This window comes from Calidris pugnax, unplaced genomic scaffold (genome assembly GCF_001431845.1).
Source record: "Calidris pugnax isolate Ruff unplaced genomic scaffold, ASM143184v1 scaffold39, whole genome shotgun sequence".
Lineage (NCBI taxonomy): Eukaryota > Metazoa > Chordata > Aves > Charadriiformes > Scolopacidae > Calidris > Calidris pugnax.
In genome coordinates, this window is record NW_015090828.1 from 2,727,385 (window position 1) to 2,752,237 (window position 24,853).

Genomic DNA, 24,853 nt, shown 5'->3' on the forward strand with positions numbered 1-24,853 from the left:
TAACAGCAATTCAAAATTTATTAATGATTTGAGATTAAGAGCTTGAATTTTAGCAGCACTTAATCATTAACCAATTTAAGGATTTACAAGATGACTTAAAATAATTGAACAGAGACTTGATTACAGATTCAAACCCAGCAACATTCACACTAACCCACTATAAGGTATCCCAAATGAATACATATACATATGATCACAAACACACACCATTCGAGGAGTTACATACACACTCCTAAGGTTTTAACTGCTGGGGACCAAAGGTCCCTTCACAACGGGTGACTCCAGTGAGCCCACGGCTGTCCCTTTTCATGTGCACACAGACAAATATTTGGATCCAGTAAAATATAAGAACATCCACACTCATAAGAGCTAATGTGTATATAAAAGAGGTGGATGAGAGAGAGGCTATATAGCCTATAGCTAAAATTTCCCTCTCTGAGTCTGGAGTAAATACAATCCTCTGGAGTAAATAAAATCCTCAGTGGGCAATAACTGGGACTAAAGGGGGGGTCCACTCCCCTTGCCCTTTAATGCTCAAGGTGTCAGCCTGAGTGGCATCCCAACTCTGGGAGGTACTGGGCACAGCCTGCAGCAAGTCAGAAGAGCTCCAAGGGTCTCACTAGAACCGCTACTTAGAGGGTCCGAGACAATTAGATAGCTGACTTTCACCAGGTGCTTTTCCACTCTGGATAACTTGGACAATGGAATAATCCAGTACTTTTTTTACAAACCACACAAGGCCAGGACTTGCTATATCTTGGAGTTCTGGTATCAGCCCCCTCTTTGGGCACGGTCCTTACATTCTCAGGAGCGATCGATTACTGTTCCTGTTCCCAAGCGATCGTCCTCATGGGAGCCTGGTACGTTAAGGGGTTGCCACAGTGTTCTAGTCTGTTACTCTCAGCCCTTTTCTTTCATTTATGTTAGAACATTATGGATCTCAGGTAACATTCTGGTCCATTGCAGTGTTACATGGCCCAGGCTGGGGGTGGAAACCGCACTAAGCACCCAAGGCCAGGATGGGGAGATACGTGTTGCACCACCATGGTTGTACATACCATGAATATTCTGCTGTTAAAGCAAAAAAACCCATGTGCAGACACTAGAGCAAGCAGGTCTGTGACACTTTCTGGTGTAATGAGAGTCTGTTACACTACTCAGTATTTTCTTTTCTTTCTTTTCTCTTCCTTTCCTTTAAGCTAACATCCTTTTCCTGTGCCTGAGGGAGAAGGCAGTCGATAAAAGCCGAGTTCCTGTTCACAGATAAGTTTAGAAGGCAGCCAGGCTCAGAAGTTCCTTGAATAAGCTATATTCCTACCACCTTTTTTTTCCCCTCTGTCAGAGACGTTTGAGCCCCACACAGGAACCAGGCTCACATTGTTCAATAGCCACGGACGTTTCCACAGTAGCTGGGAGGGTCGAAAGCTTTTTCCGCTCTTTGTTATAATTTTTTTTTTTCCTTCCTTCTTCCAACTTTCCAGTTAAAGACTATTGCCGGGGCATTCCTGAATTAATCCAGGCTGCGCTTCAGAGAAGAGAACAAGAGACAGGTGTAACTGGGTGGGAGAAACCCCACGATGCTAGTGAAGCTTTTGCTCATCTGTAATGCAATAGGGTTGGCAAAGCTGGTCAAACACTCAGACCACCACGGGTATCATGATGGTTCTGTGCACAAGCCACGAATTCATGAGACCTCTGCATACCCCCAGAGAACTCCTCTGTCCCGCAAGGAAGATGGTTTTTGGGAGGCAGAAGGGCTCAGGGAGGATACTCAAGATTACCCTTCAAGTATGATCTCCTCACACCAGGAAGAGAGAGAGGATTCTGAAGCTGCAAGCCCACAGGTCCGAAATGGGTAAGTACCCCAATGTGTCTGTGTAATGATAGTGCAGTTCTGTCTGATTCCTTTACGTCCTGTTGATAAAGGACCAGTTTCAATAGAAGATTCTCATTAAAATACATTAGATTTTAGGGACCAATCTATACCCAAACAGGAGGGGGTTAAATGTTTTAACTACAGAAACAGAAAGCTGAATTGCTCATGGAGGATGAAAGCACATGTGGGACCAGCTTTTTGTCCTAGTCTGAGGTGGCAGAACGGGGTTAGGTGTCTGGACACACCTGGTGGATGTCAGCCTTCCAGTTCTGCTGTAGCACCACAAAACAAAACGCTTCTTTCTGGCAAAGCAGAACTAGGTGAAATTAACGTACTGACTTTTTCCTCATCACAAACCAATGCGGATTATTTTTGCTGATCATGGCAACCTTTTCCCATCCTCAGACTGTGTCTGGCTGCAGGCTTGGGCCTTAGAAATGGAGAGGGAAAGAGAATGGCAGGATGTTAGCAAAATAAAAATAGCAAGGAGTAAATATAATAAAGTCAGGAATAATTAATAAGTATGAAAATGACTACAAATTTAATCCCTCCAAAATGTTTTCATGACAGTGAAATGCTTCAATGGTAATCTATAGCAGAAGAGTAGCCATCCTGAGTGAAAAAGGCACCTACCTCGCTAGAAAGATTTTTCAAACACTGTGATTGTTGTAAGTTTTACAGGGCACACAAGTAGGTCTCTAAATGTTTAAAATAGATGAAAACCAAGCAGGACAGTGAATGAATCTTTTATAGCCCTGATGGATGGGTACTGCACAGCCCTGTTTGGGAGAGCTGAAACAGCAGCACAGCGAGAGCTGTTCACAGCTCAGTGCTTTAGGATGCCCTGGTATTTTTCCCCTTTAAATGCTCCTGAGGAAAGGAAAAAAGGGAGATGGAAAGAGACTACAAAACCCTGCTCGTGTCATGCTTCCCTTTTACACAAACTAAAGTATGCAATCTTGTTTCTAATCTCATCTACATGTAAAATTAAGGCCTCCCTCCTGCATGGTGAGTGTATTAAAACCCCGTTGCCCTTCATACTACATCTTCCCACAAACCTGACCTCCCACCGTTACCCTTAAGCATTTTCTAAAGCCTGTGAGTGTTGACTTCCCGTTTCCTGATGGGTAGCGTTCGATAATGACATGCTCTGTTAATTCACCAACTCCTGGTTAATGCATTTCAGACACTGTCAGAGGAAGGAAAACAAAGCCTAAGTGGTACTCTGGACTTGATTGTTGGTTGAAATGCTGAGAGCATTCTGAAAATTCAACGGTGTAAAAAGGGGCACGTACAGGTCAGCAAGATGCTGTAATATACTGTCCTAATATGGATTTCTTCCTCTGCAATGTAGCTTTGTTTAGCACCAGCTTGTGTAATTCAGCTCAGCACCAGCGATTACTCACTGTAATTTCCTCCCAAGAAGAGAAATACTTCCTCCTTTTATGGAGATAGTTGCATAATGAGTCAAATCATAGCATTCTTCCCAATTATAAAGCTACACTAATAACTACAAGCAATCAAATTCTAGCCTGGCAGTAGCTTTAAGGTATTTGTTCTTTTACATTGCACACAAGCCCAGGAAGCTGGTACATCATATGAAGGAAATTTGATAATTTGAGAAGAATTATGTCCAAAACTGAGGGGAGAGAGTGGGAATAAAAAGGGACAGCACAACTCCCCTTGTAACTGCACTCCAAATTCCAAAAGTCATTGCAAATGTTTGAAGCAATGTACCTTCAGAGCCTGAAGTCCTCAAGTGCATCATGGCTGGAGTACCCTGCTATGCACAGACAAGAAGTTGTCACGAATCTGGTATTTCACATGCGTGACATGCCCTGGGAAAAACACTGAGGAACTGAGCCGATATTTATAAAGGGGAGAGCAAGAAGAAAAGCACCAGGAGGTAATTAGGAATTGAGAGGTACAGGGAGATAAAGACATGACACAAAAAGGACTGGGTGGTGGAAACTAATTTCCTACCAAAATGGTGTCCAAGTTCTAGTTCACCTTTGAAATAAGCAAACACTTTCTTTTCAGAACTAGAAAATAAACAAATGAAAAAAAAAAAAAGATAACTGTCTCTAAGGTAAGGTTTTGTTTCTCATAATTTTTTAACAAAAAAAGATATTTTTTTTTCCAAACTTCTGCTATTTTCCCTATGTACTAGGAACAGTGGCGTTCTTACATTAAAAAAAAAAAAATAGAGTACTATTTTTCTCATTGCAGTTATTTGAATAATTGAGACCACCATGACTAATACGTCCAAGGTAATTAGTCAGATAGAATTCTCTGGTTTCTGTTTCAGCATGTAAGGTGAAATGACTCCTTAGATCCTCAGACAAATGCTTGGAAATGTTACTTTACTAATTAATTCCTCTTAGAACAGCACAATTATTCTAATGAGAGTTTTAAAATAAGAAAATCAGTAATAAGTCACTGGCCTTTATGTGACTTTTTAAAGAAGAAACGTGGATAATAATCCTCATTTCAACTATTCTTTACAAGAAGAACTAGGTAACAGTTTAGTATCTCAGCTGTTGCTTTTATCTGAGTGCACCAGAGAAGCTTTGCGTGTTCAAATTGTTTGCACATGTTATTTACAAAATCATCAGAAAAGGCAAATTTTCCAAAGGAAATCACCTTTTTCTCCCCCCTCTCCTCCCTGCCCCCCAGCAGCTGTGCCTCACATGAGCTGATCAGTTTGAGGTTAAACATTTTATTCTATAGCTGAGGTAAATGGATCCTTGTGTACCCAAACTTTCAGCAGAATTAAAAAGGGAAATGAAAGCACAAGTACATGAAGAAATCAGTACTGTGACTGTATTTGCATTTGCTTTAGCAATGGAAGATGAAGAGTAGGAACAGTAAAACCAGATTCTGGGTTTCATAAATCCTCAATGCATAATACCCAAAATAGGTAATAAATACATTTGCATTCTTCATTTCCCGTATAAAAGAGATGCCTAATGCAGAACCTCATAGGAATGCTCTGTTGCTACCGGTGGCTTTCCTGTGTGTGGACGCAGGCAGCCAAAATGAGGCTTGAAAAGGTGCCTGGGACTTGATCAGACGTGTGGAAGTTCTAAAAGTGACCCAGTATCAAATAAGAGCTTTCATGTTTACATTAGCCCATCACCTACTCTAATACTTACCATTAGGGGTAACCACTTCAACTGCTGTCTGACCAAGTCATATGAAAAGGGATAATAAACACATCAATGAGATAATACACCGCTATTGTTATCCTGACAATTGCTATGTGGATGCCACATCTGATAGTTGGTGAAAATTGTCTTAAACTGACACGCCACCTTGGAGTTTTTCTTTCTTTAGAGCTGCTTCCATCAAATACTTGGTGATGACACAGGCCTGAGCGAGGCATGGTGCTGAGCTCACCTCAGGGGAGCTGAAGGAGAGGGCCATCAAAGTATACAGCTGTGTGCTCTCTCTCAGGCTGTAAAATTCAGACCTGGGCAGACAAAACTGGACACAGATGTCCTCCTCCATGTGGCTGTACGAGGGCCAGGAACATAGTGACCCAGCCTGTGAAACGAAAGGCTCCCTGTCCCTGGGAAGAACACGCCATCTTCTCTACACCTGTGCCATGGATTTACCTCTGTTGATCTGAGATGCATGGAAAGATCTTTACTGTAATCACACCCAGAAGGGCTTGTTTTCTCTCCCTACAAAGAGAGCATTTCTCAAATCAGGCAATGCACTGAGGCACCACTAGTGGAGCACTGTAGCCCAAAGCTCCTATCTTTCCACAGCATTGCGCAGAATCGCAGCCAGCTGGCTTTAATCCACAGGCCTGCAACACCAAGAACAGTCCGGCTGACAACTCAGATTTCATGCATTTAGTGTTCATATTTTGCTAAAAAAAAAAGAGAAGCATCTGAAAGGTACAAATCCACCACATGCTACCACAGCAAAGCCCAAAGCTGCCTGTACCCTCAGTTGGCCTGACCTGTCTGTCAAGTAACACTGTAAACCAGATCACTTAAGTGTTCCAGGTTAAAAATAAACTTAGGAAAAAAGCAGAGGTTATTTTTAACTTTCTCCCTCAGTAATCACACAGACAGAGTTGGTCCCCAAATGGACTGCTCACCCAGTAAGGGAGAAATGGACTGTGGGTGGAGAGATGGGAAGGAGCACAGCAACTAAAGCTGGTTTGCCTACCTATGACAAAGTCCCACAGACCTTCTCCTCTCTTTCCAGAAGCCAAATAGCCCCTGTTTTGGATTTGCCCACTGGTTGGGCAGGTGGTTTAGTTCTCTATCTTTCTCTTTAATTTGCAAACACGGTCAGTCTTGCATCTATTGGGATTTTTCTTAAAATTGCAATATGTTTGCCAAAAAATGAAACAAACAATCAAACCAAAACCAAATCCCACCATCTGAATTATAAATAGCAAAGGCAGAAATCTTCAGCATAAGTAAATCCTTAATTGCATTAACATATTCTGAGGTTTGGACACACGATTCTGTGAAGTCACCCTTGATTACAGGAAGGCTTCCTGATGTGAACCAGGTGTGTTGTTATCTCACTGAAACACACACAGGCACAAAGAAGTAGGCCTCTTTTTCTGATTACACAGGGTATCAAAATACAGACCAACTGTCCTCTGAAGTATAGACAAGCAGAGAAAACCCAAATCAGTCTTATTCTAGGGAAGTCAGAACAATGCTCAATCTTAATAGCTTCTTTTCTTTGTCTGCTTTTACAGGAAAATATCCATTGAGTTAATTAAGACTCGTTTCACACCAACTTATCTGTTTCTTCAAAATTAGACAGGGACTTTCTTAGGAAGCTTATGGGATAGTGAAATTTCCCAGAAAAGGGGCATAGAACATATGCTTAAAATATGACATGTTTGGATGAAACACAGCCAAATGTGATCTTCAGCCCCCGACATCCTGCGAGCTAGTGCAACAGCCATTGAGTGCTCAACAATAGCTTCCACAGTGCCAAGTTCATTAACAGAACCAATGGTTTCCTATCAAAGTCAGGCACTTGGCTCCTTTCAGGACTTCAGGAAATTCTCCAGTTAAGCTTTTTGCCTCAGAGAGTGCCTGCTGCCCAAACCCATTGCTCGATACTTGGCCCTCTTGTTGAGCTGCACAGCTGCAGGTGGAAGGGCTCCCCATCAGGGTATTTGATGGAAACGGCATGCAACACAGGGGTTCTCAAACCCCTGCCCAAAGGATTCTTTTATTCCCTTTGTTACAGGGCTTGTTAGTGCAGGCTGCAGCCATTCATTCTCTCTGCAGATAGCAAGGGACCTCTTGTTTCGGCACAGCCACAGAACCACCATCAATCACCATGTGGATCCGATGCCATCCAACTCCTGTGGGTCAATACCCCCTGAATGAGTGACCAGTGCCCAACCCTGAACAAAATCACACGCTCTCATGCCCAAAACACAGTCAAGGGCAAGCCTTGGTGCACCTTGTCTGTGCCCTGAGTGCACGCTGGCTGGAAAGCCTGTCTTCCCCTACACTTTTGACTCGCTGGCATCAGCACAGCTGTGCTAGGAAGTGGCCACTGGCTGCGACTCCTGCTTCAAGATGAGGTCTGACAAAGGAGTGAGTGTGCTGCACCAGGGGTGAACCTAAGACTGCAGAAATCAAAAGATGAAATCCAAGCGTAAGCTGCCCTCTGAGCAGGCTGTAGAGCTCGTATTGCGAGGAGGATAATATAGATGAGGTAATGGCTGTGATGCTTTGTGAGGAGGAAAAACCTCTTGCATTTATTTCGCTGAAGTAGCTTGTACAACAGTTGGATTTGGCTCAAAACCAGCACCCAGCCAAGCCTGCTTTCTCTTGAGCTCCTGCTCTCCCATTAAGGCTCCAGGTTCAGGACTGGATTTTCACTGCACTAACTCTTTAGCACGTTCTGCAGGGCAAGTCCCAGCTGATAAGAGACTATCTGGCACTCCTGCTGGAACAGAAGTGGTGTTCAACCAGCACTTCTCAGGGCTCTGGAAGGCTTCCAGCACTGTATGGAAATCCACATGTTTGAAACTGCCACTGCTACTCTTTTCAGTCCAGCTTGTTAAGGTAAACCAGAAATCCATCAGCTTGCTTAAACCTCAGGGAAAACCAGAGTTTTCATGGGATGAGTCACAGGAAGATGCCAAACCTTGCCTGAGAGGGACCATTGGCTCATCCTAAGGGAAAGACAGAGAAATATGAGAGTTTCTGCTGTCTGATTGTGATACAGGGCTGCTGGCTGCTCAGGAAGTGCTGGAGAATTCCCTGACAGACTCACTGTCTGCTAATTAAAATCCCGGTGGCACACTGTGTTCCCTTGGAGAGCCAGCACCTTTTTCAACAGCTGAATGCCTTCCGCATTCCATAACAACTAAAAAGATATGTCTGTCTTAAATCTGACTTGCATAGTCCTAGTTTTGATTAATTTAAATGGGATAATTTACTTCTGTTTTATTAAGGTTGCTTTTTCTTGTCAGTGAGGCTTTTGCACTGAGGGAAAAACCTAACATATTTTATAGACTATAGACTCATTCTTCTTTTCTTTTTTTTCCTCCACTTCAGCTGGTATAAACCAGGAGTCATTCTGCACATGTTAGTAGAAAATCACTTGATTAAATCAGAGAACATATTCTATTGTCATCTTGTAGCACATTTAAGCAGCAATAATTGTGTCTCTGGTGCCATTTGCATTGTATAGAAAAGCAAAGTGTCACGGACCTGAAGAGTTTTGTGCTTGGTCAGTGTAGGCACAGGAATGGCTGGACAGGAGTTTTCCAAGTAATTATAGAAACTGGCTTCCTTGAGAATAGAAACATGAGGAAACTGATGTGAAAGACAATTTGGCTGTACAGCCAAAGGAACAACAAAATTTATGGAAAAACAACGTCCTGAAATCCTGAAGCTTTTGTTCAGGCAAAAATTCCACTGACCTAGGAAGTGTCTAAAATTATGCATTGCAGTGCCAATCACGAGAACATGTAACTAAGAAAAATAAAGCATATAGGTACCTAGCTGAGCTGGGGGACATTTTTCACACTATCATGCTGTGATTGCCAGCGTAACAGTGTATGAAAAGAGAGACTACCCCATATTCATTTGAGCAGAGTGATAATTACTGCAGAACAGCCATCTCACTTTATCTCCTGGTTCTGGCGTTTTTATTTTGTTGGCCCAGCCAAATCCTTGAATCAGAGACAGAACTACCTGCATTTTGCAGTGTTTCAGTAAAAGCAAAAGTAGTATCCAACATAAGAAAAAAAAAATCATTGATCAATTTGAAGTTTAAAGATCTTAAAGGTTCAAATAAATGGAGCTTGAGCTAACCTAAAGTTGCTGAATCTTATTTAAATACAGAATGCCTTGTCATCAGACGTATTTAATGTCAGACAAAAGAACACGCCTCAAAATAAGGCAAAAAAGGATCACTATTCATATAAAGACTCTATTCAATATGGAGATTAGAAGAAAGCCTAGCAAAAAAAACCAACAAACACCTAGTCTAGTAAAGAAAATTATTCAGATATTTTTTTCCTAGTTAAAGAAAAGGGATTACTTTGCTTGGAATGTAAAACAGGAAAAGCAACTGAACAAATGAAATATCTATGACCCTGGATTTGCTAGGGTTCCCTTAAGTGTTGCTCTAACTTGTAGTATTGTTATAAACTTTACCATTCACCAGGCTGGAGAGAAAGCTCTTCTGCTCTCCTCACATGAGCAACTTCTTTCTATTCCTCTCTCCTTGACAGCGGAGCCTTGAATCAAAAGGAAACTGTATTAAAGAGAATGGAAGCAGAGGGTGTTAAGTTGGTTATATATTCAGTGGATGAAGCGACATAATTACAAAGAGGGAGAAAAAAACACAGAAGCAGAACACAAAGCTGCTGTGTTCCAGCTGAATAAAGAAAGTGCTATTTGTGAAAGAGCAGCTCTTTGAAACTTCAGAGCCTGATTCAGAGCCCACTGGTGCCAGCAGAAGTAGTCCCACTCGTCTCACTGAACTTTAGATCAAGCCTTTCTAAGTCCTTAAAATTGTTTCACTTAACATTAAAGAATGACATATTTTCCCTCAAGGTTAACACAGCTAAGGAGTATTTTTAGTAACAGATATCAAAGTTTCCTTAAAAGAAGCATTTGAGTAGAAGTGCAAAAAATACTGCAATAAAAGTTTTACCTTTGGGCATATGTATCTATAGTGCAGATGTGAAAAACAGGCCTTATTTACTTATTTGATGAAAGAATAAATTTTGCTAAGCTTCATGGAACTCAAAACCTCTACATTTTTTGTTATTAAAACCTAAACATGATCTTATTGTAGCACTTCAGCTCCACAAATAAGTTTTAAGAGGGAGAACTAAGTGAGAAAAATGGACACAAAGAAAAGTGACCACCATTAAAGGCAGTTTTTATTAAGAGTCTATCAAATTCCCCCTTTTTCATGCCATGCATTCTGCATAATGCTAACAACCGTCCAAAGCAAGCATCAAGCTGGGATCAACCGTTGATTCAATTTCTGATACAACACAAGCCCTTTCTTCAAGGGGGAAGCCCACCAGATACCTCCAGCACATTAACAGGTTTTGAAAGGGAATCCTCACATTTTCTATTAAATTTGTGTGCGCATTTACATGTGCAATACAGTAACAGTACTCGCAGTCATACGGTGCCCCATTCTTGCTCACACACGTGTTGATGCAAGTAAACACTTGGTTTAGATTTGTCTGGCTTACATGACTCAAAGGACTTGCCTGGGAGCTGTGTATGGTGGGAAAAACAGATCAGCCCAGATGATGATTCATGGGGTGTGGATTGTTTTCATTAGGAAAGAACAAAATGCTAAAGCCAAAGAATCCTATTTTAAAATGAGGTTTCCAAACTGAATGCAGACTCCTGCCTGGACCTGGTAGGCATCCTGCGGGCAGACCCAAGACACTGCACCCAGCGATGATGCCAGCGTGCTCCAGCAGCAGCACCACTGGGTCACTTTATTTCCCCAGAAAAAAAGGCAGAGGATTTGAGGGAGAAAAGCCACTCCTAGCTATGGCTTGCCAGGCACACGTGAGAGGACAGCCTAATGACAAGCACAAAGAGGGTCTCTGCTTCAGAATTTTTCATCTTACACTTACACCGAAAAAGCGATGCACCTTGTAAAGCCTGGTGGACACACACACACCATGGGGTCAGGCATCAGCCAGAGCATGTGTGTTGGTCTGTGGGCTTTAACTGAACTGCCCGGTGACAAGCAGAGCATTTGACTCTTCCAGAGTAGTGAATTAATAAAAACTTGAGGATTTGTCTTCTGGTTCAGTCCCACAGGAAAAAAGACTCCCATCGATAACAGGCAACAGAAGTTCCCCCAGTCACTTGCAAAGGCCTTAAAACTCCAGCTCACCAACACAGCCCTTTTGGCTTGAAATCACAACAAAGGCTGAGGCAGCCTGCTTTCCTCTTCTGCTTTCCCAGAGCCGCAGGCTTCGCCACATTCTTGCCCCTGCTTCTAAGAGATGAGGTGTTCTGCTTGCATGGGTGTTCGCTGAAATCGCAATCACATTTGCCTTAACAAATGGGGGAGCAAAAAAGGCTGTCTATGTCCCAGCAAGCCTGGTGAGCTGTTCCCAGCTAGCCCAAGCTGTCTGCCCTTTCCTCCTGAGGTTTCCAGCTTCCTCACAGCTTCCCCCCTTCTCCTGGCTGCCCGGCTGCTGTGGCCGCAGCTTCTGCTTTTGTTGTGGCCCGCAGTTCCCCATTGTTTCTGCAACTCTCTCAGAGGGGCAAACTTTTTCCATATATGCTGATTATCAGAGATTTGGTTCCTGTGTTCCCATTTAAAAATATACTGCCGAAAGTTCAGCTATTCTTTACCAGGCACAGCTCTCCCCCACACAATGCTTTGCTCCATCAGAACACAAGCTCTAATAAACTCACAGAGAACAAGAACCCCCGGTCTCTCCCACATCAGAACTGTATAAGGTCTGATATTACTTTTGTTCTGGGAAACTACTGTTGATTTCTTAAGGAAAAGGAATTCAATAGTATGCATAACAGCATATAATATGATTTCTAATTTGTCTCCAGGCTTCATTTAAGCATATACGCTGTGTATATTGACACCGGCAAACTCTTAAAGCTCATAGTAATGGCTGTGATTATCCTAAAGATAGAACAGCAGACACCTAGAGATACCAGACAGGGAGGGGAGAATCCTGAACCATGTGAAAATAGCCCCTGCTCACTCATCAGATTTACTCTTGGGCATTCAAACTTTTGAATACTGAATTGCTGGTGGCTGTATCTGGAAGAACAATGTTAAAAAAAGTAATACCATAAAGACCAGTTCTTGCCATCATTACCTCACCTGTCACATGGACACCTAACATAACAGATTAGCTCACTTTTTGAGATTCGAGTCGTCTTCAACTAGGATAGCTAATTTCATGACAATTGGAGAGCTGGTTTCTCTGCAGGTGCTTTACCATGACGGAGAGATGAAGGCCTCAAACCCCTTTTGCAATTCATTTCATGCCAGTCGTCCCTGCTGGAAACCAAAACTGTGGTATAAACTGTGGAGTTTAGTTTTTTGCTTCAGAATAGTTAACAGCCTGAACCCAGCAAACATCAAGGGATGTTTGGAGGAGCCCCAGGTTCTGCTGCAAAAGGAAGAGCTGGATTTCACGGGTCACTGGGGAAGGTGGAGTCCTCTGCAGCCTGCTTGATGCCCAGGTGGCACAGGCTGTGGGGAAGGTCACTGCTTCAGAGCCCCAGCCACAGAGGCTGAGCTGCCAGGGTCTGTGCACTGCTCCGAGCCCCTTGTCCCTCAAAAACTGCATCTTCATTTGGAAAGAGGAACTAAATCCAATTCCCCCTTCAATTTCCCAGGACAGGAACCAGTCAGGTTAACTGTTTGGACCTATATTGAGACACCCCCAAAGTTACAGTGAATTAGCTATAGCAGGGAGGGTTGGTATATATTTTTTAATTTCTCTCTTCCCACTACTCAACACCACCTTTTCCCCAAGGAAGAAGATTAGCACATTTTAACATTAGTATGTTCTTAAGTGGTGTTGCAACTTCCTAAAAGCCCTGTGTGCACACAGTTTTAGAAATAACCATTGCAGGTATTCTACAACAGGCAGGACATGTAGCCAAACTTGTGGGAAACACAAGGCCCCAGACTGTCTTTAAGACAGGTTGTCTGTAAAATGCAATTGCTGGTTCTATGACACTTCCTCTGGAGGTTTTGCAGCCAGAGATAAAGAGTGAGAGAGCAGAGACCCCTTGTCTCCCTAGAGCATCCCTGTCCAAACTGAGCCCCCACATCCCTTTTCTACTCACCACTGTCCATACAGAATGGGAGGATTCCTTGGTACTTAACAGGTGAACTTCTGTAAACACACTATCTGAAATAACATGTTGAATACACACATAGCTTGTGAACAATAATTGCAATTACTAATTAATCAGATGCTAATCATAACTATATATATTTTTATACTTCCCATTATAGTTATTATTCCTCACTCCCCGTCATTTCTTATCTTGGATTTTAACCATCAAGCTTCAACCAACAGTACACTTCCATGACTTGAGTTTACACTCTTGAAAACGAAGAAGCTCAGCTACACTTTGGGATTAACAGATGCCTATATAATTCTGACTTGAAACACTTACCAGACTATTAAAACTCTTTTGTCCTTGCTGGAAGCATAAAACTAAAACCCCAAAAAACCACCCTCATTTTTCCAATATTGTTTTCCTGCAGGTGATGGGAGAAATAATTTCGAAGCTAGTTTAATTAATAAAATCCAATCAGTTATTATATTATTTTGAAGTAGTAGTACTTAGGAAGACACTGATCATTAATGGAGTTTATGTCAGATTAAGTTTTCAGAAGCATTCTGCCTCAACTTGATGAGTCAGTCATTAGGCATCTGAAATGGCAACATGCCGAGAAAGGCAATTTGACATTTAAGTGACATTAACCTGCAGGTTATCATGGGTTGGAAATTTCTCTTGCTAAATGAAAGGACTGGAAATGGAACTAATGCATCAAAGATCAGACAATCAACCCTTTTGTAACAAACTTAGATAAACATCTCAAATGAAAACAAATGAACTAGGAGTGGAGGGAGAAGCTAGCAAGCATTTTCCACTTTCCTCATCACCCAGCTGAAAAAAAAAAAGAAAAAAAAAGAAAAAATAGAAGAGCCTTTCGCATTCTGTTCTTGCTTGGCACTACTACAAGCACAAACTTAAAAAAACCAATTTCAAATTCCTTCTCCATGTCTTTCTTCCACTAGGAACTGGTGTTCCTTCCTGCAATCCCGACTGGTAACATACATCGAAGCCTGCATGAAGGAGAAGTACATTGTCAATTCCCAACAGCCCTGTCTAAATGGAGCACCAGACTGCCAGAAGATCATGTAAGTAACCTACATAAAACCACAGAAGAAAACAGAATTTTCTCTTTAGTACCAAAATTATATTTTCAAAAGTATTTAACGATTTTAAAAAGAATTAAAGCATCTACTCAGTTTAATACCGATATGAAGTAGGGTCTAATTTATGTACCTAAGGTGATCAGGCATTTAAGTAACCTGGGAGAACAACTGCCTTTCCAAGCCATCAAGTACAGGACTGCAAGGTGATTAAGTGTATTTTCAAATTTTCCCATGTTTATTCAGAAAAAAACCCTAGACACCATACCATTTCCATGATTTTCAGGTCATAATACACATTTAAAAAAATCTCTGCCTGTGGCCATCAGTGAGGCAGGAGTCATAGATGTGCAATTACCCAAGCACTTAGTCTGCTTTCTGAAGGACTGGCTGTCCAAAAGGCACTGGTGAAATCCAATAGTGTGCCTTAAGGTATCAGGACTGATAGATTTTTAAAGTTGGGAGACACTGAATCACAGCACACCTTTGAAGTGAAATTAATATTTAATACTCACATGTTTTCACAGGTATGTAGTTACTTGACTGCAAAATTGCTTTTGTTATTTGTTAATACAATTAACTTCTCTTTCTCTGAACAACAGAAAGTTTCATGAGTATTTCTAGTGGAGCTTTTACCAAATTTTTATCTTCCTTGGTACCAGTGACATTTTGGAATATTTGTTTAAAAATAAAACTTTCCCTACAACTCATCAGAATATTACAGAAGTTCAAGCTCAGTCCAAACTTGATTGCAAAGGACATTATTACAATAAATATTACAGTTGTGTTTCTGATAGTTACAGAAATTTTCCACCTGTGACATTTCTCAGACTTGTGTCAGATCAGTGCCAGCATGTTTGGAGAAAATCTCTCCCGAAGAACAGTAGAGCATGAGGCAGACCACTGGAGCCCCGCTCACTGAACAGTGGCTACATTTTGTCTGCATGTAAGACTTTTCACACACCTCCTGTTGCAGACAATGATCCTGAAAGGCAATTTTATGTAGGGGAAGAAAACTGCTGTGGACTGCTTAAATGTTTTACTAAGCAGCAGCGATGCAGTTTATGACAAATTTCTTAACTGTGCTCTGCATTAGTCATCTAGGACACGCTTGGCACCAGACTGCTGCTGGAGTCAGCAAACTCACCCCCAGTGACACCAGCTGATGATAATTTGCAATCTAACACCCAGACCGTTACTCCCCAGGTACAGGACAGCTCTGAAGCCAGTCTATCAAGTGAAACAGAAGGTTCTGAAGTCTTTGCAGTGGAAATGCTGCCCTGGATTTATGGGCAAGGACTGTGAACAGCATGGTAAGGAAAGCTAAAGAACAAGTGTGAAAATTTATGACTTGGTGCCAGTCACGGCAGCAAGAAATAAGCTCACCTATTTATTTTTCCTTTTTTTTTTTTTTGAGAATCAATGCCTTATTTTCTTTGGTCTGGTATGCCCCATATCACTAGTACCTTGAAACAAAGAGTAGTTGTAATTAGCTGCAATTAGTAGCTAATAGCATTAGCTACTTATTCTTCTGTTAGTAGCAGCTTTGTAATCTTTACACACGGAGAAAGGTATTCATTTGTCGGGGTGTGTGTGTGCCTGCTATCTGATGTGCAATGCCTAATTGCAGCTAGAAAGCAGTGGCATCAGAAAGCAATGCCCCTACGCTCAGTTTACAGGATGAAGCCATCTGGCCAGAGAAATCACAGCGTCCCCAAGTTCAAACATCGCAGGCAGCGGTCACCCTCCAGCCTCCCTGCCTCCCCCGGCCACACAGATGCCAGCTCCTGAGCGGGGAGCAGCCCTACCACTCAAGAACAGCCCAGGCTGATACTTCCATGGAAGCTCTAGCAATAGTCTTTACGTACAATAAACTAACTCTTTGCGCTGCTGAATAATGATGCATGCAGCTGCTAAGGAAAAGAGAGGGGAGACTGGTTTAAAAACTAGAGTGCTTCATGGCATTGGCAGGATTTAGCAAATAATAGTCCAAAAGCAGAAAGAGAATTTATATGGATAAAAGGTAATTCCCTCTAGAGATTAAGGCAACCGTTACAAAACAGGCAAATATCTGTGTGAAAATGTTCACACAGTCTAACTCACCTACAGAGTTCACAGATAAAATAGGAGTGCCTCCTTTTAGCTCTGTAGGTCTAGCTTCACAGATAAGCTTTTATTCAGACTTATCTCTAGGGCCCTAGCCTGACCTTCATTTACAATATTGGAAAGATATTACCAAATACGGTGCTTCTAGTTTATTCTCTCCTTCGTTACAGCCATTGACCAAAACCACCTGCTCCATCCTTATCTCCTCATCTGTACGGCATCACTCACTGTAGCTGGTGCCATCAGAAAGTGCAGGTAACTGTGGAACAAGGAAGAGGAATTCGCAAGACACTCATTTCTTTGGAGCAATAACTCAGCATGAGTTAGAAAACCCACCCCTACTGCATACCATTTATGCAATGTTGTATGCTACTGCAGTACCATAAGCAAAGTAAATTCTCCGGACAAGAGGCTCTTTCCCTAAGAAACCTGCAGTGCAGAAGCCTGTCTCCACATCAGTCACACTACATGTGAAATTGCCCTGTGGTGCCTCACTGAACTGTAGTAGTTTCTGCATCTGAAACATTTTCACAGATGTATTGCATCTCAATTGCAGATCCCAATTTCATTCCGGTGCCAGGAAATCAAATGGAAGAACGGGAAGAAGAGGATTTCTCAAACCACAGTATGTGCTTGAAGTCATTTTGTTTGCCATTTTTCTACCTCTGTTACAGATTAGAAAAAAAAAAGATGCATTTTTAGCTACAATTTCAACAAGATAAGCTACTGACAATACCGCTAGTGAAAGTGTTACTTGGTAAAGCTTTTATGCAACTACATTTATTGGCATAAATCAGGGCTTTTGGTGTAACACCACATGAAAGCTCTAGAAAAAAGCATCCAAAAAAGTTTCAAAAGCTGTAACCTGGGTGGGCCATCAGCAATACCTAGTGAGAATGCCAGCTGGTACAGAGCACTAAACCTTTCCATGGCATGGATGGAAACCCCCTGCTTGAAGCAGATTCAGAGGAAGGCACACCATGCTCAGAAGTCTTACCAGAAAAACAATCTATTCAAAATGCTATTTTAGAGCAGATACCCAGTAGCTTTGAGATTATTATTGTTATGGGGTACCGTAAATTCATATCTCAGGCACTCTATCCTACCAACCCAAGCATCCAAGAAAGATCTTTCCTTATCCTCGGGGGAAATGTTGTGGCTTGTGGTGCTATTAAGTATATTCTAGCAATTGGCTTTAGGGTAGTATCGCAGCCCTGAAAGAGAGTCTTCTTTACGTTATGCTCTCAGCACTAAATGAACAAGTAGTCGCTTTACAGGACTTAAGTTTATAAAACATTAGATTGAAATGTCAAATGTAACCTTGGAGGATAAGAGACCCCCAGGATGGCAGAATTGGGATATATCAGTTTCTGCAATTCTCACCGTACACTTTGAAATATATAGCTGAAATTAACAGGTATTTATTCAGAATAACATCAATTAAAGGGCCCCTCAGCAAGAGTCAGCTATGACACTTATACCCTATGCTTCTGATTCCTTAGTGAAACATCTCAATTGCTCTTTCCTCCTCTCCTTTTATTCTGAGTTGTTAAACTTGCTATCCTTTCAGTCAGTTGGCTTGTAAGTTATTATTCCAGAACATTTTTATGGCTTGGGGAGATTTTAAGCATGGCATGGGAAGCATTTTAGGGCCATCATGACTCACGTGGAACATGGCTGCAATTCTTCTGTTAATATTTAAATATAGTAGTTTTTCATCGCTGCTGAAAAAAATCTTTGCAAAGACACCGTGACTTCAGGGTGCTATAAATCAACAAACCTCCTGTATGTCAGTGCAAAAGTTTCAGAGCAAAAAGTACACGAGTGTTCTCAGAAGTCTTGTAGGAATACCTGTCACCTGGTGGCTGCCCTCCATTGCATGACTTTGTTTTTTTAATCTTGTGATTAGTGTCAACATCTGTGGATTCAAGAGAAATGTTGGAAGTCATTCAAAATCATGAGGCTTTACTGGATGATCTTCAAAGTGATATTCATCAAGCAGTCAGCAACTTAGGTGACTTACAGAGAATATTTGAAAACAACGGTACAAGCATGGTGTTAGAAGTGAACCAGAGCAATTCAGGTGAGAGGTCTGATGCAGAATTATCAGCCTGCCAATAGGCCCTGTAAAACCACGCAGATCAGAAAGAAAAACCGAAAACAATACCCTGATATATCCTTGATCTGCTGGTTGTTTCTAAAGAGAGCTAAAATGGATGCCATTCCAATAGAACTGAATGAACCAAAGTGAAGAGTAACGTGAAATGGGAAATGAGATGAAAGGTACATTCCTTTGCACTTTTCTGGAATTTCAGAATATGCCTTAGCAACAGAATAAAGAGGTTGCTTATACTTAGAATTTGTTAGCTTACTAGTCTGCTTCTATGGCTTCTTCTTTTCTATGGTGATGCAGAGCTTAGGGTTGGTTTTTGTTCTTTTTTCATATACTCATACTATACACTCTGATGTGTGGAATATCAAACTGGTGTATGTAAGAAAAGTAACTTTAAACCCTTCTCTGGAACATTATTCCTGTCATATATAGGAGCGGGAAAAAAAAAAGCTACCAAATTTGAAGTACTAATGTGAGCCATTGGCTTGCAGAAACATTTTCTAACTATACAAACTATTGTTCTCAGTGTACTTCCAGATACTCAAGTTCGAACATTAAAGTTCAAAATGACATATAATTCACAGCTAGTATGAATACTTCACAGATTTTTCAAGTTATTTACTCCTGGCTTGAAATATTCAGCAATTAAGATGCTGTACAACTTTGTGAAGCAGAAGATACATTGTAGAAAGCATCAGAAAAAGAACAAAATTATGAGACAGTGAAATAAGCAAGAGCCCAACAGCTAAGAACTGTTGTGAAAATGGGCAGTTACAGCCACTTACAGAACTGCTCGTCCGGGTGTTTCAAAATGCAGTATTTTTATGAATTAAATAGTGCGGTCAATACATAAATTATTGTCTGCAGACCCAAAGACACAATGTGTTTCACAGTAACCTTGATTTAAAATTAGGCTATTTTTGCAATTGTTAAAATTTATCATGTGGTCAGATTTTGGGAAGTAAGACGCCAGTGACTATAGAAAAATACACAGTTGAGGTCCCCTGGCCAGATTAACATGTGTGCCAAAAGCAGAATTTAAATTGAATTGAATTAATTTTTTAAAACTGTCTTAACAGATCTACAGGAAAGGCTTCTGCAGCAAGTTTTGTTTCCCCATGTGGAGAATATTCTAAAGAAACATTTTAACCCAATGTGGGCAAGCTTCAACAGAAGCTTACAGAACCTCTCAAACATGGTAAGAAATTTGTCCCATGATGTGGAAGCCAACAAGAAAAGCATAGAAAGATTCCAAGAGAGCACTGTGCCCAAGAAGGAATTCCAGGAACTGGGAACTAAGTTTGAATCAAAAGTCCAAGAAAATGTAGTGAAAGTTGATCAGGTGAAAAGAGATATAGAGAACCAATTGCAACTGCAGCAGGCTAATATTCACTATAATCTCACCATGATCAAGGCAGATACTGACACAAAGCTCAAGAAGTTTCATAAGATACAGCAGTCCCATTTCTTGGATTTCAACAACAGCATAGCAAACATTAAACAAGAGCAAAACAATCTTGAAAATAAATTTGAGACTTTGAAAAAAAATTTATCAGAACTCTCCTCACATCATGGTCCTAAAGATGAAAATACCCAGTTAAACATCAGACAAATAAATGACATTTTAGCAGGGCATGCAAAGCAGCTTAAAGAACTTTACATGGAGTCAGATGTGGCCTTCCAGAATATTGCAGTTCTAGAAAGATGGTTTAAGGAGTTAAAAAAAAATATCTCAAAGAATAGACCAGAAGATCTTACAATAACTTTAATGGAGAAATCACTTATTATGGAAGAAAACAAAGCAGCAATGGAAAGGCAGATATCAGAGCTCAACTATACTGTCTCAAATCTTCGGGAAAACTATTCAGATCTGTTGAGGTACATGGAGGAATGTAATTGCCAGAGAATATCTTCTGACACTGATGTAATGGAGGAAGATTTAAAGAATATCACTTATTCCCTTGAAGACACCCAATCAAACTTAAAGGACACGAAGCGCTTAGAGTCAGTTTTCAGAGATCTCCTGAAGAATGAAATTGAAGAGCTATCCTCATCTTTTCCATCTATCTATCAGTCCCTTAATCTCCGTCAAGAAGAAAACAGACGGCTTCAGTCACAAGTCATGGCTTTTTCAGAAGACATAGACTTCTTGAAGAAGAAAGATGAAGAAATTCATCGACACATCAAGTATCTCAACAGTTCTTTTGGTTCTCTTTTGGAAGATGCCATGCGCCATGAAGGGGCACTGGAAGCTTTACTGGGAGAAGAATTTATGGAAATCTTGTTTGAGGAAGATCCTAATATCCTAATAACATCAGTATTTCAGCTGCAAGAATCTCTCAGACATCTCTCTGATAAACTCCAAGAACAAAATGTGACTTTAGAATCTCTTACGAAGAGATTTCATCTCTTGGAGAGAGGTCAACAGAATAATCACAATGCTCGTACATCTCCTAAGCATCCCAAAGAAGAAACACAGACATCCCCTACTCTAGATGAAGTTAGCAGTCAACGCAGCATCATAGAACATATGGAACCTAACTACGAGGCTGCCAAAGATGACTCCTTGGATAGCTCAGCTTACAACGATATCATGACTCTGAAGAATGATATCAAACACCTGAGCCTGGCAATCAAGAGGCATGAATCCAGCTGCAATCATACAATAGCAAATGGAATTGAGCCACTCAACATTTCTGTGGAAATTCTCTCAGAAGATTTAGCAACCATCAAGCGGAAGCTGGAAGAACATCTGCTAATTTTTAGAAAGCTATTTGGAAGCAATGAAGAATTAGTTGCCTCAAATATAAGTCTGGATATTACAAAGATTCAGTCAATGCTGACCAGAAAAGGGAGAAGGCAACAGAAAGGTCAAGACAAACAAAGAGACAAGAAAAAGCCTGAGAAGCACAGAGAAAATACGCAAATGACAAGTGGAAGAAATACAGTGCAGACAGAACTTCTGGAAAAAGGTGAGTTTGTTTCTTTCACTTGCTCATGTGCAGGTTTAGCTTCTTTCTGGGCCCTGCTGTAAGTTCCACGCACAGACCATACTAGTTCTGAGACCCCTCAGTATCTTGTGGGAGAAATTCTGACATTATTTACATCCTCCCACTAAATTAAGCAGTTTTGAGTGAGAACCAAGTTAACACACTGCTGCACTTTGCTTGAGACCAATAAAATTACATTCATTCTAGCTACTGGGAAATCTGCCTTGACTTAATTCAACTTTAGATATTTAAAACACAAATTTCGTTTGTAGATGCTCATGTTAACGTAGTAGCAGCTTTCTCTTTTGAAGGTAATGGGGACTGCTAGGCTATCTGGTCTTGCTTCTTTTTCCTCTGTTATTTGAGTCTGGAAGGAGTGTACTCAAAGCAGCAAATCCTGCCTAAGGTGGACAGATGCATTTAAGTGAACTGCTATAATTTGCACTAGTGGAACAGGGAGGACTGACCAGACATCACACTCCAATGGCGAAGCTTCAGAAATAAGTTTTCAGCTTATGCTTCACTGTGGCTGCCAGTTCCCCTTCCCTGTAAACATGTGGCCATAAGCACCTTGCAATTACAACCACCACAGCTTTAGGACTGGCTTTTATGATTGCAGCCCTTGTTATGGACATAGAACATAGAGCAAAAATCAGCCCCTTTAGGCATCTGTGCTGCGAGGCTGTAGTTAAGACTGAATAAGTACAGACTGTATTTCGAACTAACTTATTTTTAGGACAGATAAAAAAAAGCATTTTTTGGTTAGTTTTTTTTCCTGGGTGGTCTCTGCCTTATACAGTAATTCAGATATTTCCAGGGAACCACTTGATCTAATTCCAGGCACATGCCCGTTTCAAGCATTTAGCTCTCCAATGGAGCATGCAGAAATCAGGCCTGACAGGACTTCATCCCATCTCCCACCCTGATGATCCTGGGGAGTGAAGAGTGCTCACTGCTAAAATCCTGTTCCTCTTTCTTTTTCAGACTCATTGGTGGCATTCCATGTAGGATTCTCAGAAGGAATGGATAAAGAAAAAACTCTGAGGTTTAATGACACGTACCTCAACTATGGAAACAGCTATTTCCCTGAACACGGCTACTTTAAAGCGCCGCACAAAGGTGTCTACCTGTTTGTCATTTCTGTGGAGTTTAGTTCAGGACCAGCACTAGGACAACTCTCCTTTAGCCGTGGGTACAAAAGAACTCTCTCAAGTAGTCAGAGGAAAACCCCAAATGGAAACACCATGACTACTTTTGCTATGGCAGAAATGGAGAAGGGGGAGAAAGTATGCTTTGAATTGCTGCAGGGCTCCGTAGTGAAACGGAGTCCACCTGGAACAACAATGGGTGGATTCCTAATATTTAAAACTTGAATAGTGATGTTTTGTTTTACTGATATCTTTCCATAGATGCAATGGATCAACTCAGTATTGCTTCATCTGTGATGTATTCAATCCTACTGCATGTGTTTAAACATAGCACTACCCTAGATTTGTTTTCATGCTTCTTTTCTGGAAGTGTTTGGCTTTTGATTAGTTGCTTCTGAGCAGCAATGGGATTTTCTTTCAAGTGATAAACTAATGGTTTGGACTCCAAAGGTATCAGCACACACATTCTCAAATCCTTCCACTGTGAGAATTGTACCTCATTAGAAAAAATGTTTTGTGGGACTTTCTTCACTTACAGCATAAATAATTGCTCTTTTCCCCTGGCAAAAGAGTATTCTCCCATGGCAAAGACCCCACCACCAGCAAGGAAAAGATTTTAGGAAGTACTGTATATATCAACTCTTATATTTTGTAAATAGTAGCTTAAAACCAAGAAACCAGGACAATTTTACCTTTTGGTTCTCTGTGGACGACAGGCAGTCACAGACTGTCTTGGAAACTTCTGCAACTCACTCCAATTCAATGTTTTGGTCTGTGCACAACAGGAACACTAGGAGAGATCGATCAAACCCAGTAAGATGCACCCTACACTAGTATTCGTAAGCAAGGATCTTAGAAACGGCCTGGTCTTATAGGTTCTGGGCCTGTGTTGTATTTTAACTACACTGCAAAGATTTCATAATAATGTAACATCGTTAAGATGAATTACACCTATATTTAGACACTAGGAGAATGTCAACAATATTCAAAAATTATTGGTGAAAATGCAGTTTATTTCTAAAGATAATCCTGAAGAATACTGTGAATTCAGCCCAGAGTTCAGCGTTTAGTAAACAGTTTAAATCCAAGCAAGCAAGCAAATAAAACTAGCAGCAAAAAGACAAGCTCATTGGTCTGCTGTCATTGTTGAATATATCCTACATTTATAAATAGAGTAAACCTAAGAGTAAAATTTCTGAACTGTAGACTTTTTTTTTTTTTTTTTTAAATTCAGATGAATTTATGTATTAGAATTTGATGCAATAACTTTTCCGAACAGTTAGGACCATGTATTAAAACTTTTGGACATACAACACTAGTGGTGTATTTCTGTTTTTATTACATCATCATCAGAAATAGGATGTTGATTCAAAGTTCAAGTCCACTAATAAATTTCAAAAATCAAGTGATAAACTAATGGTTTGGACTCCAAAGGTATCAGCACACACATTCTCAAATCCTTCCACTGTGAGAACTGTACCTCATTAGAAAAAATGTTTTGTGGGACTTTCTTCACTTACAGCATAAATAATTGCTCTTTTCCCCTGGCAAAAGAGTATTCTCCCATGGCAAAGACCCCACCACCAGCAAGGAAAAGATTTTAGGAAGTACTGTATATATCAACTCTTATATTTTGTAAATAGTAGCTTAAAACCAAGAAACCAGGACAATTTTACCTTTTGGTTCTCTGTGGACGACAGGCAGTCACAGACTGTCTTGGAAACTTCTGCAACTCACTCCAATTCAATGTTTTGGTCTGTGCACAACAGGAACACTAGGAGAGATCGATCAAACCCAGTAAGATGCACCCTACACTAGTATTCGTAAGCAAGGATCTTAGAAACGGCCTGGTCTTATAGGTTCTGGGCCTGTGTTGTATTTTAACTACACTGCAAAGATTTCATAATAATGTAACATCGTTAAGATGAATTACACCTATATTTAGACACTAGGAGAATGTCAACAATATTCAAAAATTATTGGTGAAAATGCAGTTTATTTCTAAAGATAATCCTGAAGAATACTGTGAATTCAGCCCAGAGTTCAGCGTTTAGTAAACAGTTTAAATCCAAGCAAGCAAGCAAATAAAACTAGCAGCAAAAAGACAAGCTCATTGGTCTGCTGTCATTGTTGAATATATCCTACATTTATAAATAGAGTAAACCTAAGAGTAAAATTTCTGAACTGTAGACTTTT

General features: G+C 40.8%; 1 protein-coding gene across 2 annotated transcripts; it reads left to right on the plus strand.

Annotated features, from left to right (window-relative positions):
• The first annotated feature begins 1,305 nt into the window (after positions 1 to 1,305).
• Positions 1,306 to 23,882, plus strand: MMRN2 (multimerin 2). 2 transcript variants are annotated; one of them, XM_014940560.1, is made up of 7 exons: positions 1,307 to 1,855; positions 14,163 to 14,285; positions 15,507 to 15,613; positions 16,963 to 17,031; positions 18,316 to 18,489; positions 19,599 to 21,491; positions 22,494 to 23,882. In XM_014940560.1, the coding sequence occupies exons 1-7, from the start codon at positions 1,578 to 1,580 to the stop codon at positions 22,880 to 22,882; spliced, it is 3,033 nt and encodes a 1,010-aa protein (XP_014796046.1). In that variant the 5' UTR covers positions 1,307 to 1,577; the 3' UTR covers positions 22,883 to 23,882. The 2 variants fall into 2 exon arrangements, with proteins under 2 accessions (XP_014796047.1, XP_014796046.1); XM_014940561.1 differs by lacking the exon at positions 18,316 to 18,489 and having other exon boundaries at positions 1,306 to 1,855.
• Positions 23,883 to 24,853: the final 971 nt, after the last annotated feature.

Bases quoted from the DNA above. Each gene is read 5' to 3' on its own strand.
- MMRN2 (XM_014940560.1), top strand. From the start codon at position 1,578: ATGCTAGTGAAGCTTTTGCTCATCTGTAATGCAATAGGGTTGGCAAAG. The intron at 17,032-18,315 runs GTATGTGCTTGA...TCTTGTGATTAG, and splicing joins AGAGGATTTCTCAAACCACA to TGTCAACATCTGTGGATTCA. The intron at 18,490-19,598 runs GTGAGAGGTCTG...CTGTCTTAACAG, and splicing joins AGTGAACCAGAGCAATTCAG to ATCTACAGGAAAGGCTTCTG.